General features: G+C 44.7%; 1 protein-coding gene across 4 annotated transcripts in view; it reads left to right on the forward strand.

Moving 5' to 3' along the window:
• CGNL1 (cingulin like 1) overlaps nt 1-17,096 on the forward strand; it is a 169,015-nt gene that overhangs the window by 134,221 nt on the left and 17,698 nt on the right. For all 4 annotated transcript variants that reach the window (XM_006048718.4, XM_006048719.4, XM_006048720.4 and 1 more), the window contains 5 exons: nt 2,588-2,794; nt 3,739-3,843; nt 9,410-9,562; nt 10,465-10,635; nt 14,768-14,929. In XM_006048718.4, the coding sequence (XP_006048780.3) occupies nt 2,588-2,794; nt 3,739-3,843; nt 9,410-9,562; nt 10,465-10,635; nt 14,768-14,929 (798 nt within the window). The remainder of the gene's footprint in view (nt 1-2,587; nt 2,795-3,738; nt 3,844-9,409; nt 9,563-10,464; nt 10,636-14,767; nt 14,930-17,096) is intronic.

The raw sequence follows: 17,096 nt of genomic DNA on the forward strand, positions 1-17,096 counted from the left end.
AGCATCAGTTCTTCCAGTGAGTATTCAGGGTTGATTTTCTTTAAGATTGACTGGTTTGATCTCCTTGCAGTCCAAGGGACTCTTAAGAGTCTTCTCCAGCACCACAATTTGAAAGCATCGATTCTTCATTGCCCAGTCTTCTTTGTGGTTCACCTCTCACATCCATACATGACTACTGGAAGACCATAGCTTTGACTATATGGACCTTTGTGGCAAAGTGATGTCTCAGCTTTTTATTAAGCTATCTAGGTTTGTCATAGCTTTCTTTCCTAGGAGCAAGCATTTTTTAATTTCATGGCTTCAGTTACCATCTGCAGTGATTTTGGAGACCAAGAAAATGAAATCTGTCACTGCTTCTACTTTTTCCCTTTTGTTTGCCATGAAGTGATGGGAGTGGGTGTCATGACCTCAGTTGTTTTTTTTTAATGTTGAGTTTCAAGCCAGCCCTTTCACTCTCCTCTTTCACCCTTATCAAGAGGCTCTTTAGTTCCTCTTCACTTTCTGCCATTAGAGTAATATTGTCTGCATATCTGAGGTTGTTGCTATTTCTCCTGGCAGTCTTGATTCCAGCTTGTGAGTCATCCAGCTTGGCATTTCACATACTATACTCTGCATAGAAGTTAAATAACGGGGCGACAGTGTATAGCCTTCTCATTCTCCTTTCCCAATTTTGAATCAGTCTGTTGTTCCATGTCTGAATCTAACTGTTGCTTCCTGATCTGCATACAGGTTTTTCAAGAGGCAGGTAAGGTGATCTGGTATTCCCATCTCTTGAAGAAGTCTCCACAGTTTGTTATGATCCACACAGTTAAAGGCTTTAGCGCAGTCAATGAAATGGAAGTAGATACTTTTCTGGAATTCCCTTGCCTTTTCTATGATTCAGTGAATGTTGGCAATTTGATCTCTGGTTCCTCTGCCTTTTCTAAACCCAGCTTGTACATCAACAGGGTCTCGATTCATGTCCTGTTGAAGCCTAACTTGGAGGATTTTGAGCATAACCTTACTAGCATGCTAAATGAGCACAATTATCCAGTAGTTTGAACATTCTTTGGCACTGCCCTTCTTTGGGATAGGAATGAAAATTGGCCTTTTCCAGTCTTGTGACCAATGTTGAGTGTCCCAAATTTGCTGACATGTGGAGTGTAGCACTTTAACAGCATTATCTTTTAGGATTTGAAATAGCTCAGCTGGAATTCCATCACCTCCACTAGCTTTGTTCATAGTAATACTTTCTAAGGCCCACTTGACTTCACACTCCAGGATGTATGACTTTTAAGATGCTGAGCCAAAAAATAGAAGCCCATGTGATATCTGAAATTAACAGTAATCATTCTGTAGTTGTTGCCATTCCTTTCAGTTATGGATTGTGTGCTGCACATTCTCATTTTCAGATGAGACTACCTAGAGTTTGCACAAGGAACTATATCGTAATTTAAGCATATTTTAATTTCCATTTTATGTTAGACATTTAAAAAAACTTACAAGTAGAAATTGCCCTTCATCAAGAGCTGTACATGATTAGGAATCAGGAAAGCGAACTCATTGGTGGTTATAAGACTAGGTTCTGGATTTGTTCTGCTTGAATACATTTCCTCCTACATGAACTTCGACAAGTTCCTCAGTCTACCCAAGTGCCAGTTTCTTTGTCTTTAAGAAGAGTAATAACCACTTGGGCTTTCCTGGTGGTCCATTGGTTAAGAATCTGCCTGCTAACACAGGAGACATGGGTTTGACCCCTGATCTGGGAAGATTCCACATGCTGTGGGGCAGCTAAGCCCATAAGCCAAAACTTCTGAAGCCCACATGCTCTAGAGTCTGTGCTCTGCACAACAGGAGAAGCCACTGCAATGAGAAGCCTGCTCGGCACAACTAGGAAGTAGCCCCCACTTGCCACAACTACAGAAAGCCCCCACACAACGAAGACCAGTGAAGCCAAGGAAGAGACTAGAAACCACCTCCTAGAGTTGTTAAAAGGTTGAAATTTCATGTCAAGGACACTGGTATGGTTCGGCAAAACTTTTCTGTAAACAGCTAGATAATAAATATTTTAAACTGTGGCCCCAAGTCCTGACACAGCTGTTATACCACGGAAGTGGCCATAGATAGTATGTCCCCAAATGGATGTTGCAGAGTTCCAGTAATGCTTGATTTATTTTAAAATTTTATTTGTGTATTTGGCTGCATTGGTTCTTAGTTGTAGCATGCAGGATCTTGGTTGCAGTGCACGAGCTTTCTCAGGTTGCAGTGCTCTGGCTCCAGGGGGCAATGCTCAGTAGTTGCAGCATGGGCTTAGTTAGTTGCTTAGTTGCTCTGTCACATGTAGAATCTTAGTTCCCCAACCAGGCATCAAACCCATGTCCCCTGCATTAGAACCATAGGGTCTTAACCACTGGACCGCCAGGGAAGTCCTGACACTTTAGTTTTAATAACAGGTGGTAGCCTGGACCTGTAGGCTGTAGGGTGCCAATCCCTGGCTTAGCATGCTGTCTGGAACGTAGTGGGTTTTAAGAAATGTCAGCCATCCTTGAAGCTGGGGGCTGGGCCTTGACTGTGGCTCCCATGCTGACCTGTTCCATGTCTTTACCAGAACGTCGAGGTCCTGGCCAGTCGGAGCAGTACCGCAGAGCAAACCCAGGTGGGGGCAGAGATGCGCGTAAAGGCTCTGCAGGAGGAGAATGAGAAGCTGCGGGGGAGTGTGGAAGAGCTGGAGCGCACTGTGGCTAGGCTGCAGAGGCAGCTTGCGGACCTTCAAGATGATGAGGCCAAAGCAAAGGAGACTCTTAAGAAGTGCGAGGTGAGGCTTTCTGGGCCCCCAACTTGGGCTTTGCAGCCACGGATCCTCCTTTCCTGTGTGAGTGACTTAAGAAGCTGAAAGGGATTTATTACCATAATCAAGTAGGAAAGGTCAAGGTGGCTGTGACTGCCTCTCTGTAAACCATTGCTTTTGTTCCTCTATGCGTGGTACAAATGGGAGACGGCTTTTGAAGATGCCTGGAACAAGTCTGATGGAGTTGGCGTGGGGACCTCAGGTGCAGGCACAGAGGTCCCCGTTCGCCCAGACATCAGGTGTGCTCAGCCTTTTCACACTGAGCCGAGGCCTCCAGACACCCGAAAAGGGCATCTTAACCCTACCATCAGGCCCACTCTCACTCGTGACTGTTTTTTCTTTTTTTAGCAGTTGGTTGATGGTTTTTGAGGTCATGCAAGTTTTACCAAACCAGTTATCTGGTTTTCCAGATCTCTAGCAGTAGGAGACTGTTAGCAAGAGACACGCAGTAATAGCTGTGAAAAATGGCAGCTGACAATAAACAGAGACAAAAGAAATGTGATGGGAGGTGTATTCTAACAGGTTTCCCAAATGGTCACCGTGAAAATCCCCTGAAAAGCTTTTTCTCAGACTGTGTGCCTGAGTTCTTTCAGTGCTTGAGTACTGAGTTGATTCATACTTGAGTTCGTTCATTTTTGTTGCTGACGCTCCTGTGCTGAGGGTGGATATCTGTATTTTCCCCCAGATCATCTCAGATGACTGGTTTGGATGTTCATTTCTGGCTAAGCATGGCACTGCAGACAGCACACACATCTGTTTTGTGCTACTGTGGGCCCATGACAGGTGTATGGTGCCCGTAGCCCCTGCCGGCTGTGTCTGTGGATGTCCCCTGCCTGCCTTTCATGCTGCTGAGTCAGCTTAGTAGGCACGGCACCCATCTGAGTGTGCATTAACCCCATGTTTCTTTGTAGGGAGAAACTCGGCAATTAGAAGAGGCCCTTCTGCATGCAAGAAAGGAAGAGAAAGAAGCCACGTCAGCCAAAAGAGCCCTGCAGACTGAGTTGGAAGAGGCTCAGGTAAACACTGAGGGTCCTTATCCCCCCACAGAGGAAGCACGAGAAGGAGGGACATGTCCAGATCGCCACTGGTCCTGTCCTTCCTGGCTGCTCCTTCCATAATAACCATCACGGACTTGCGACTGTCTATATAAGCCAGCAGTTCTTTTTATTCATTCATTTATTTATTTTTGGCTGCTGGGTCTGTGTTGCTGAGCGGGCTGTTCTCTAGTTGTGGTGAGCAGGGGCTGCTCTAGAGTTGTGTCTTCTCATTGCAGTGGCTTCTCTTGTTGCGGAGCCTGGGCTCTAGGACTCATGGGCTTCAGTAGTTGTGGCTCCTGGGCTCTAGAGAGCAGGCTCAATAGTTGTGGATCACAGGGCTTAGTTGCTCTGTGACATGTGGGATCTTCCAGGATCAGGGACCGAACTTGTGTCTCCTGCATTGGCAGGCGGATTCTTTACCATCGAGCCACCAGGGAAAACCAGGTGTTTTTTTTACCTGGGGGACATTGGAGCAATGTCTGGAGATGTTGGTTGCCACAGATGAGGGGATGCTACTGGCATCTCGTGGGTGGAGGCCAGGGCTCCTGCTCCCATCCTACACAGCCCAGGACATCCCCACAGCTGTGAAGCACCCAGATGTCAGTAGTTCTGGGCTGAGCAGTCCTCCAGACATGGAAGAGCCTGACAGCTTTCCAAAGATAAAATACGAACTGTGTGAGAAGGCCAACAGAATCAGTCCCCAGGGCACTGTGGAGTTGCTCTGTGGCAGAAGCCGATTTCCTCTCTCCTCTGGGCAAATAGATGCCTCAGAGCACAGTCCTTCAAGAGGGCTATTAAACAAAGCCCGAGGAAGTCCTTTCCTTGAAACTGGATAGCTATCTCTATTCAAAATCAGCAGATTCTTAGAAAATTAGTTTTTCCCATTTGAAGGTTAGAAAAATTGAAGTATGTCCTTTTTTAAAAAACAACAACAACAAAGTCTGCACTGAGGTTCTGAATAGACTTTGCACAGTGACCTCAGTGTGATCCAGGTATGTCCTTCCTTCTACCTGCTCTGGAATTTTAAAGAACCAGCAGCATCAGGCATCCCTCAGGTGAGTTTCTGAGGAGGTAAAAGCCAGTTATTTTGAGCAGCTGTTTTAGAGGAGTCTGTTACAGTGTTTCCTTAGGACTTGTGTGTCTGTAAGGGAGGGTGAGGCAGGGGCATGTGAGAAGTGTCAGGGGCCAAGTCAGGATTCAAATTTGTAAATGCCTAATTGCAGCATTCCTTTCATATACAGCATCATCTCCTCAGGGCTAGAGGAATGTGTACTGGGGTTCACTCAGGTCAGCCACAGCTCAGGAGCCCCCACCCCCAAATCTGCACCTTCTCTTTGGCTTTGGACAGAGACTTTGTTCTTGCATGCAGTAAATTCCTGTATTTTCTTCATTTTGGTGTCTTAGCTTTGGATTTCTTTTTCTTTCTTTATTAATCTAGATCTTTGTTATTAACTCTTGTTTGGTAGGTTTTGTGTGAGCGGCGGTTGCCCTATGCTGCTGTTTAAGGCTTATGGTGGCTACAACCCAGCAGTCAAAGTGCAGGGTTTACATCTCTGAGCTTCTTGGGGACAGAAAGAGAGGAAAAACATTTGTATTCTGTGGGGGCAAAAATCTGCACTTTTGTGTCACATCCACACCGGACACTGGGTACAGCTGTTACAGGCTCCGTCTTTATCATCCTTTGATCAAACCAGAAACTTTCACACAGAAGGAGGTGGTTCACCAGCTGTGAATCTGCAGCTCACAGCTAATTCAGTGGAGAGAACAGATGATGGCCTCAAGGTCTAAAGATCTTAATGTGATCCCTGCTGGCCTCTACCTCCGGATCTCCATTCCTGCCTTCAGAATTATCCCTGACATGTTACTTTTGTTCAGGCCTGTTTTCCCAGTGGTGTTGAGATGATGAGACTGCTTCAGGCAGCATGTGGCTGTGCTAACCACTGGCAACATAATCCGGCAGGAATTTTAAGAGGGTCCGGCAGTCTCACCATCATTATCTGAATTATCTTGTTTCAAAAGTAGTGCTATGGAAAACACACCATCACTCAAAACTACTTTGCTTTTTCTCAATTTGGGGACCAAACAGTCATTCCTTTAGTTCATTCTGCATGCCTCTCCCAAAACTGACAATCAAAAGGGAACTTAACTCTTAGAGGAAGAGGGAGAGAGTAACTTTTTTTTTTCTTTTTCCCACATAAGCATTTTATATTTCAAAATTTTTGTGTCTTTAACAATCTGCTGCATCTTCATGTATGATAAATATATTTCTTGCCATTGTAGGTGAAGACCTTGTGAGCTTAGGTCTGGTTTATTCTGGCTCAGTCAGACAGAGCAGGAGTTCAAAGTGGGTACCGTTCTTGGTTTACTTCAGCCCAACCACTTGGTTGAGGATTGGGCTGCTGTGTAGACATGTTTAAACTGCGTTCATGGCAAAGATGTCTCTGATTACCTTGAGAAATGGCTTCTGCAGATGAGGGGGCCATAGTTCTTTTCTTCAGGGAAGGGTGATGATATATGTTCTGTTGATAATATATGCTTTGTTTGCCTGTACCTCCCACCCTAGCAGACTTCTATGTACTGAGACCACAGAAGAAGAAAGCCGCCACGCTTGTCACAGTCCACAGTTAACGTGTGTCAAGGGCTCTGAGATCCAATTCTTTCTGATCAAGCCTCCCATTCCCTCAAGCCCCTCTGCTCACCTGCCACATAGTTATTGTTAATACGGACTGATGGAGGCCTTGCTCAGCCATACAGTAAAAGGCTTTGCATCTACTGAGATAACGGTCCCCAAGCTCAAGGGCACTCACTGTACGTCTACCAGCCTTGTGTTCTGGATTCTCCACTTTGACAGATTTTCCTCAAATTTTGTCCCAATGTTGGTCAAGAGACTTGCATGGCTGGTCTTGGAAATGTGGTCACTGTAGCTATAGAGCATTTCACACCTAACTCCTAAATGCAAAGTTGCCAAGTTTGCTGTTTTTCATGTGAATCTGGGACATATTTTCTCAGCAGTGACTTATTAGAAACTATTTCTTGAATCTCCCAAGAGGCAGAGCATTGTTTGAACAGCATTTCTAAACTTTTGAGTGTATCAGAATTATCTGGGTAAAACTTTCAAATGCAAATGTATGGGCTCCACTCTAAGAAAAATTGTGATTCCATCAGAAAGGGCTAGATTCTGTATTTTACATAAGGAGTCCACCACCCTTGCTTGGTGATTCTGATATAAGAAATCTTTAGATCACTTTTGGGGATGGGTGTTAATTTGCAACCACAGAGATTTTTTTATCCTGTGCCTAATAGTGAATCTGGACTATGAGACATACTCAGATAAAAAATCTGTTCCTTGCCTTTATAGGTCTTACTGCTATGCAATAGAGGCAAGCATGCAAGAAATATTTAAAAAATGATTTAGCAAAATTATTTTTCTAGGCAAATGTGTATGTGTTAAGGTTGGGATGGGGTGTGTTGGTCAAGCCCAGCTCAGATTGTTTGAGTCTCAGGAGTCTTTAGTAGCACAGGAGAGCAGAGCCTGGGCCAGGGAAGGGGGTGTTGGTAGCGGAACCCATCCTGAGCCAAAGGTAAAGCAGAAGAGCTTTCACCTTGTGGGAGTTGAATGGAGTCAAGGCTGGCTTGTCTCTTGGCCTGGAGCCCCTGAGATTTGGAATCCAAAAGGAAGAAAGAGAGGCTGGGGGATCTGTAGGGGTAGGGGTTGAGTTGTATCCTGGCAGTTCTACGGGAAGGCGATGATGTCCCTCTGTGAGTGGTGGTTTAGTCACTAAGTCGTATTTGACTCTTTTGCAGCTTCATGGACTGTAGCCCTCCAGGCTTCTCTGTCCATGGGATTCTCCAGGCAAGAACACTGGAGTGGGTTGCCATTCCCTTCGCCAGGGGATGTTCTTCACCCAGGGATCGAACCCGAGTCTCCTGCATTGGCAGGCGGACTCTTTACCACAGAGCCACCAGGGAAGCTGGTATCCCTCTATATTTGTTGCTTTCCAAAAATTGCCATTCTGAGATACCTGTTCCTGAGAGTTTGCTCCCACACAGTGGAACCATGCCTCACTTAGCTTGCCCTGTGTGCTGCCCCTTGCTCTCGACGCACTAAATCAACCACAAACACGAGTCCCAGGGTTGACCCTCTGTCTGGTGTGTGCCACACTGACCGTGGTGGCTCTCAGTCCTGCTCATTGCCCCACACTGAACTTCTGACTCCCTTTCTCCTTCCATCCGCTCTCCCCAACTGCTTTTTTTGACGTTGGTTCCTTGCAGCAATTAACTGCAGTGGCCTGGCTGTGCTGGCTTGTTTCTCTGAGCACAGTCCTCCACAGGTGGCTTTTTGGCCCCAGGCCGTGTGGCTGGCCAGTGGATCTGTTCCAAAGCTTTGCAAACCAGAAGTGCCTGAAGTGCTTTGTGATTTCAAAATGCCTGAGTTACTGCATGTGACTGCAGCTTGTAACCTGTTAAGCACTGTACAAATATAACCATTGTCCTTATACAGCCTCTGCAGGGACACAAGACTTGAGTAGGTCCCAAACAGTACCTGTACTAACTCACATTCAGCCCTCAATGCCTGATGCCATTTTTCTGATCTAGCTGTGTTTGGGTTATGCTCCACTATTCTGAGCTGTGCCCCTTCATGATATCCTTATGCCACAGCCCTTCATTCTTAGCCATTTAAAGAAGCTACTATAGCGTTCCTAAGATACCTTAGGATTTTTTCTTTCTTTTAGAATTGCATGTTCTTTTTTTTTTTTTTTTACATAAAGGACATCAGTCTGTATAATGTTGTGAGATGAGAGCCTCAGAGGAACCCAGGGGAAATATTGCACCCAAGATGTTACATTTTGTAAGAGGTACTAGTATTTGGTGTGATTCACTAAGTAACCATTCATCTGTCTTTTTCCTAATGAGTGTGTCTTCTATTCCGTACCTCTTGTCCAGCAGGCTCCTCAGCTCGTAGATTGCCAGATTCCTTCTCTTCTGTGTGTGAGTCCATCTCAGGGATTGTTGATTATAACTCCCCCTGCCCAAGTGGAATCTTGGCCCATGGGACAATTTCTCTTTCCTTATAGTTTGATTTTTAGCTATTTTAATTGTAAGAACCATCTACATAGCAGAGACAATGCTAGAACATTAGGTGCAATGCTGTATATCACAGGATGTGAATTGCCGCATGGGTCGAAGTTAGTCTACTGTATAACTTACCCGCAGTTTTTTAGCATGAGCTCTGCCAGGTTTTTGGATACTATCCTGAATCACCATCCCCAGCAGCCTTGGCCGTTTTCTGTATTTCTGTAATGTATCTTTCATCTGCCCCTTCATTCCTGCCTGTGTTTTTGGTGAAGTCAGCTTTCATTTTGGTCCCTAAATTTCAGAGCTGACAATATCCTCGTGTCTCTGTAATGGCTTTATTTGGATCCTTATCAGTGATGTAGCAGGTCTGATTACTTTGTGGTGTGGCTGTGAAACTCCCTTTGCCACCCGTCCCTGCAGCTGCCCTGGCAGGTAGGTGACAGGACTGTCCTCTCCTTGCCATCTGCAGAGAAATCTGAGCCGGGCCACCCAGGAACAGAAGCAGTTGTCTGAGAGGCTCAAAGACGAGGCCGAGCAGAAGGAGCAGTTAAGGAGACTGAAGAATGAAATGGAGAATGAGCGATGGCACCTTGACAAGACCATTGAGAAACTGCAGAAGGAGGTAAGGGGCAGGAGTTGGGGAGGGCATGGGGCCCAGCCCCTTCACCCCCCACCATGCTGGAGGGCCTGACAGAGCTGAGCAGATCTGTAGTATGTCTCAGCACAAATGTGTCTGGGATTTGCAGATCCCCTGAAGCAGCTCTTCAGGCCTGTTGATAATTCCAGTTATGAGAAACTGGTTTAGAGAACGCCCCCTGGAGCCTGGGCCCAGGTCCTCTCATCCCTTACCCAAAGAAGCCTGGCATTGTCAGTGCAGATGTCGCAGATGGTACCTCAGTCAGAACCTCTGCCTTTGTGCCTAATCGATGTACTTGCTCCACCTTTCTTGTCCAGGAGCGTGAAAGGCAGTTTTAAAGCCCAGTAGTCGTGGCTTCTCTGCTCCCCTCTACCCTAAAACATCCAGAAGGGGAAAGGCATAGAGCCAAAATGGACTCCCCATGTTCTAGAAGCTTCCCTGAACGCTGGCCAGTTTCTGACATCTGCTCTGCGTCAGTCAGTTTACCAGCGCATTCATATCTAAGTAGAATTCTCTCTGCATCATTTTAACTTTGACCACAGTCCTGCCAAGGTATAGATTATGGCTTCAGTGTTTTTAATGAGCACCCTGCAGAGGCCCAGAGAGGGCGAGTAACGCCCCAGTTGTATAGCTGGTAAGTGGCAGAGCAAGAATAGGACCCAGGACCCAGAATCTAGCTCCAGAGATAGGCCTATTCAGGTCGCCACACAACTTCCACGTTAGAGGTGACTAATCTGGGCAGACCATGATCTGTAGACTTTGGGGGGCTACACAGGAGAGAAGAGGAGATGTGATGGGGTGCAAGCCTAACTCCCAGGCTCCAGATGAAGCCTTATGGCGGCAGGGTGGGTGGTGGGGTGGGGTTCACACCTGCGTCACTTCTCCAGATGGCCGACATTGTCGAGGTGTCCCGCACATCAACGCTGGAGCTCCAGAACCAACTGGATGAATACAAGGAGAAAAATCGCAGGGAACTTGCGGAGATGCAAAGACAGTTGAAGGAGAAAACTCTAGAGGCAGAAAAGTCCCGTCTGACTGCCATGAAGTTGCAGGATGAGGTAATAATGGCTGACCAGCACAGTCCTGGTTTACCCGTGTTTAGAATCTGCTTTGAAACTCTTCCAGGAGAGGCTGGGGTAGATTCTTGTTTTCTTTTTTCCTGCTGCCTTGCCACACAGCATGTTTGATCTTCGTTCTCTGACAGGGGATTGAACTTGTGCCCCCTACACTGGAAGCACAGAGCTCTAACCACTGGACTGCCAGGGAATTCCCACTGGGGTAGATTCTTAAGACAGCATTTGAGCTTGATTCTCAGGATGGTTGCATCAGGGCAGATGGCATTCTAAGACACAGAGAACTCAGGGCCTCTGACGTGAAATTGGCACAACTTTAGTTTGTGTGATTAAGCCAAGATATTCTGCCTAAAAAAGCTTAGCGGCTGTTTATGGAGCAGCAGTGGTGTGCCCAGCTGTGTCTAAATGATTCATATGTGGTAATGTTTTAATTTAATCCTAGAACAAAGATTAATCAGGTTTTTTTGTTTGTTTGTTTGTTTTGCCATTGGCTTAAAATTACATGGACTTTCATTGCAGTAGAAGTGGTGGATAAGAGTTTCAGAACAACAATAATGGAGACAGAAATCTTCAGGAATTTATGAGTACTGAAAGTAGTAAAGTGTATTCTTGGTTTTATATTTAAGAATAATAGAGCAAAGTAACCCAAATGTTAGCTCCCTTAAGTCTTGACTTCTGAAGAAATGTGAATAATAAAGGGAATGTTTTTGATTATTTAATGGAAAGCTGAAGGCTCTAAAATGCCAGTACCATGTAAGCTGATTTCTACTCTGCCTCCTGCCAGCTAGATGACCTTGAGCAAGTTACTCCAGTTTTCTGAGCATCTGTTTCTACATCTTAAAAATATACAAAATAGTAATGATTTAATAATTAAATGAGGTAACATGTGAGACTATATGGCAAAGGATCTGTGTATCCTGAACACTAATACTAGTTTTTGTTATAATTCTAAAGCTTGCCTTTTCTTTTTTTTTTTCATAAGCAGTACCAAGAGCACTAAGATTCCATAGGAAAACAAATTTTTCTTTAAAAAACAAACTTTTATTATCTTTGATGATCAAAGAAAGGTCATTCATGAGTCAGTGCTGAAACTGTGTGAAAGAACAATGGATATTTATTGCAGACTTCTACACTACTTCTGAAAGGAGCCTGATAACAGATCTCCTCTGGTTTAGGGTCTCAGGACACAGGACTTCTAGTAAGAACTGAAATTAGCGTATTGATAGCACAGTTCTCTTTGGCATTGAAAAACAATCATTTTCATAGCAACTGGGTGAGAGGATTCAGATATTTGCCAGAACACCAACAAATATTTGTAAGCTGCTTTGATTTCAGAAAATCAGTGTCACAGTGACCCTTGTCCAGTGCTGCCCTTTGATTTTTGTATAATGGTTATGGTGCTAAAATCTTCAGATTGGAAGGAACCTTAGAGACCCTCTAGTTAGATAAGGAAACAGATTCAGAGAGATTAGTTAGGGCCAGATGGAGACCAGTGTTGTTTGTAAAAGGGCAGTAATTCAAAAAAGAATTCCTTAAGATGAAAACAAAGACTGTACTTCCTTGATATTCTCACTGGTCTATCCTTGTGAGACAGTGTTTCCGTTTGAATGGCAGAAACAGACACCTCCTCCTTCTAGAAGGAAACTACAGTCAGAAACCACCCTAAGGGTGCTGGAGTCCTGGAGTTGTTTGAAACAAAAGTGAATCAATAAGCCAGGATCACATGGGATTCTTAAAAAACTCAAACTCAACTCTGTTCACCACCCTCCATCCCGTTTTGGTTGTACTTAGTTAAAGCTCTCAATAACAGAAAAAACTGCAAGGGTCTTTGCACCTTGAGTGCGGTAATACTGCTTTGTTTGCTGAGAGAAACAGGCCTTTTACCTTTTTTACCTTTGACCTAGAGCTAGAAAAGTTCTGATGAGGATCATCTTTAGAGAATTAAGACTGGAGTTCACTGTTGTTGCATTTATTTTCTAAATCCCACTTCGCCAAGGGCAGTTTTTAATTACGTTTAAAGTGAGCACTGGTAGGTTCAGAAGTTATTTGTCTACTTCATGATTGCAGACATTGTACTGCTAATTGTCTTGTGCATGTCCTTCTCGGATACTCTCGGTTATGGTAGAGCTCTTGGTGGATGTTAGGGACTGAGGGCATCAGAAGGCAGGAACGGGCTGGATGTTGGAAAGGATACCAAGAAGGAAATGTGAGCTGTACCATTACCTATCAGTCTGACTGTAAAACCCCCGTACTTTGGGTGGGGTATGACCTCATTTGAGTCTCAGGACAGCTCGTTAAGGTAGGTTTATTGATATATTTATCACAATACTGCAAATCAGGACACTGAAGCACAGAAGATTTTTAAAGACTTTTTTATTTGGAGAGTTTTTTTCGTGTCCTGGAGCATCTCTGTATCCAAAGAATGTCTCATCATCCTTTTTCCATGGAAGGGTTTTCACTTTGTGCTGTCACTCAGTCCCCACTGACGCCAGCCTAGGCTTTATCAGGAGATGTCTTCGTCAAGACTGTGCTGTTCTCGCAGAAATGTCGGGTGTTCCTGTTAGCCTCCAGCAGGCAAACACAGTTCCTAGTCTTCCCTCTGGGCTTCCTAAACTAGCCTAACCTGTTGGGTCCCCAAAAAGGTTGTCTCTGAGGCTTCCCCACTTTTCTGTGAAAACCACTCCCAAAGGCTGGTATTTCTTTTCCTTTTTAATATTTAATTACATACCAGCCTCTCAGCAAAGTGTGGTTTTAAAAATAATTTTATTTATGTGTTTTGGGCAGTGCTGTGTCTTCATTGCTCTGCTTGGGCTTCCGCAGCTGCGATGTGAGGGCTTCAGGAATTGTGGCTTGCAGACTGTAGAGCGCAGGCTTAGTAGTTGTGGCTCATGGACTTAGTTGCTCCATGCCATGTGGAATACTCCCAGACCAGAGATCGAACCGGTGTCCTCTACATTGCAAGGTGGACTCTTAACCACTGGACCACCAGGGAAGCCCCAAAGCTGTTACTCTTTACTGGAGTTTGCCATTTGCTATCATAAAGGAAATTAACCCATATAGTCTGTTCCTGAGACTGTGTTTTCCACCTGTTATCCTGAACCACCTCCAGGAGGGACGCTGAGAAATAAACAGACAGCCTTCACCGAATCAGTCCACAGAGATATTTAAGGAATACCTATTGTGTGCTGAGGTGCCTAGTCCCTTTGGGGAGAGTTCAGAGGAGTGGAAAACACCGCAACTCTTGGGAATCAAGCTCATTGTCTCTTACACTTTCTTCAAAGCTTTCAGTTCAGTGCCACCTTGTGGAGGAACAAAACACTGTAAATTATGACAACTGACCATATTCTTTTAGAAACCAGTGGTTTTCTCTTAATTTGTTTGTAGTAATAGATTTTGTGCCTGCAGGTTGCTTTGGAGTCATGATTTTAGCTTTTCTTTTCCCCTCACTTTAAACCTCTGTTGAGAGGAACCTATTACAGGTGAGCAAGATTATGCTCTGGGAGGTGCTAACTTAGTTCAGGGGCTTTCAATTATCTTTGACCATGACCTGCCTTAAGAAAGATGTCTTGCCTTGTAACACAGTAATGCATGCATCCATACAAACATATTAGTATCTAGTAGAAATGTTTCAGAAAACAATGTTTGCTTGTACTACTCTGATATTTTTTTCCATTTTATATAATGCTGGCCAACATCTACTGGATTGAATTTATAACCCAATGGGGTTTTTCTCTGTAGCTGGAAAATGGCTTCCTTTTTAAACAATTTTTGTTGAGGGAGGATGTGGACCATTTTTAAATTTATACTAAATTGGTTACAGTATTGCTTCTGTTTTATGTTTTGTTTTTGATTTTTTTTTTTTGGCCCAGAGGCATGTGGGATCTTAGCTTCCTGATCAGGGATCAAACCCACAACCCCTGCAAACCAGGGAAGTCCTCAAGGCTTCTTTTTACAAAAGAGGAAACTGAGGCTGAGAGGGAGGTGGTGCTTGCTCAGGGTTTTCTGACCTCCAGCATAGCGGGAGCCACTGTATCCTCTCCGGGGTCAGCCTGCGCACTCATGAGAGCTCTGTGCTCCTATGTGCCCAGATGAACACCCCCATATCTCCTCATTCTAGATGCGCCTGATGGAGGAAGAGTTACGGGACTACCAGAGAGCTCAGGAAGAAGCGCTCACGAAAAGGCAGCTTCTAGAGCAGACACTCAAGGACCTGGAGTACGAGCTGGAGGCGAAGAGTCACCTCAAGGATGACCGAGGCCGACTCGTCAAGCAGATGGAGGTTTGTGGGCAGCCAGGGTCTGGGGAGATGCGTGTGGGACAGAAGGGAAGCAGCAGCCTTTTTGCGCACACCTCAGCCTTTGGGAAAGTCTTTGGTTTTTTATTCTCTTGCACAGTCAGATGTTTGTAAAGTCATTTCTTTCTTTTGCTGTGCGGGGTCTTCATTGTGGCGCGTGGGCTTTTCGGCAGCACATGGGCATGTGGTATTTTAGTTCCCTGACCAGGGATCAAGCCCAAGCAGATTCTTAACCACTGGACCACCAGAAAAGTCCCTAAAGTCACTTCTTGATTTGAAGAAGAAGCCGGGTAGTTCATAGATTCATAAGATGTCAGTGCTGGAAGGAATGATGGAAATCATTTATTGTAGTCTCATCATTGTCTTGAAGAGGAAGCAAAATCATCCAGAGGAGATTAGATGATTTTTCAGAAGGGCACATAGATAGGGCACAACAGATAGTTTGTTGCTTTGGGTAGTACTTCCAACTGCAAAGGAGACAAGGCTGCTGTGAATACGGAGGGGCTCAGCCATGCCTTGGGTCCAAACCGCCCAACACCTAAGGACACCCACATGTTCCGCTTTTGTTCCCCAGATTCTGGCGTATTTTCTTACAGAGGGTCCAGCTGTGCCAAAACAAGCAGCAGACTGGCTCAGGTCACTTTTGGATAACCATGTATACATAGTCCAGGACAGTCTATCAGAAAGTGCTCAGCTGGGGTGATCTGTTTACAAGATGAAAACACAACACACTAGAAAAATGTGAGTAATAGAATCCAAATTTGAACATTCTACCAAGAAAGACAGGAAGAAACTTAACATCAGTCCCGCTGAACTTACAAAATGAATTTACAAGAACAAAACCTACCCCAAACCAGAAACCCCACCCCAAACCCAAACCAGAAACATCCACCCCCTACTCCCACACACAGCCCACATCCCAGTGGAATTTAGAGAGGAAAAGAAACACTTAAAAATCAGCCTCAGACCTATGGAAAAAGTTAACATTGTCAAGGTTTTGATAAAAGTCAGACAGTGCTCAAGGCCAGGAAGAGATAGCTGGAATTTAAAAGCTATGGAATTCCTGATTGTACTTTGCAAATAAATAGAAATAAATTTTAAACCTCCAGGGGACTTAGTAGCAGTTTATATCTAGGAAGTGATGTTTCAACCATTAAAGATGTTATTAGATCAGCCCTTTTGGAGGCTTAGAATTACTTGGTTATGGTTTTATCTTTTTTGTTTTTTTTTTCAAGATTGCAATATATTTTCCCAATGTCCTGGTTCTAATCTCATTAGGGGAGGTCATTTTAGGCAAACTAAGCTCAACCCAGGTAACTAGGAAGTGATTATTCTGCGGCTCAAACAATCTGGTTGAAAACAAGCTAAAGCTTCGTCAGGCAGTGATGTGAAAACCTTTGGTGTAATGACCCGTGGCCTGATCCCCTGAAGTCTCCTGCTGGGTTCTGTATAGTATGAATTGTAGGCAGGGAGAGAACCCTGTGAAGAGGTGCTTTTAGTCAACCTTTGAGTCATCAGGTCGTCTCCTTCTAGAATATTCTGACTATAAAAAACATATTCCGTTTACTAACTCAAGGTCTAGAAGCAGTGGCATAGCTAAGCTTCATTTGCCCCTGTGCAGTATTTTAGCTGTTTTTCCATTAAGCATGAATGAACAGCTCTCAAGACCCCACCAATGAGGCACACCAGCGGGTGCTTCCTCCCCTAAGAGGCCACTGGCAAGATTGTCTTGCTGTGACTAATATCTTGCTTATTCCTTCACTAGCACTTGATAGATTAATTCTTAGACTCAAGAGCTCTCTCATTAATGAGCCTGTAAACTCAGAAACTCAGGTGCCTGTTTTCTCCTGGGAGACAGGTCTTTGGGTTCTCTGTAGGTTTTGCTCACAACAGAGAAGGCATTCACAGACATTGAGTCATTCACAAGAGTTCAGTGAGTTTTATTTTTGGTGCACACGCAGGCTCGTCAGCCAACTTTGACAATCGCAGAGACGATATTTATGTACAGATGCTGCAGGCTCCCATAAAAACTTAAGATGCTGATTGCTTTTAGTGTGCCTGCCGCATGGCTCTGACTTAGTCTGGATGTATGACACATTGGTTGGTGACAGGAGAAATGCATGGACCAACCCCATAGCCTCCCATTCTAGGT

Source organism: Bubalus bubalis, chromosome 11 (genome assembly GCF_019923935.1).
Source record: "Bubalus bubalis isolate 160015118507 breed Murrah chromosome 11, NDDB_SH_1, whole genome shotgun sequence".
Classification (NCBI taxonomy): Eukaryota; Metazoa; Chordata; class Mammalia; order Artiodactyla; family Bovidae; genus Bubalus; species Bubalus bubalis.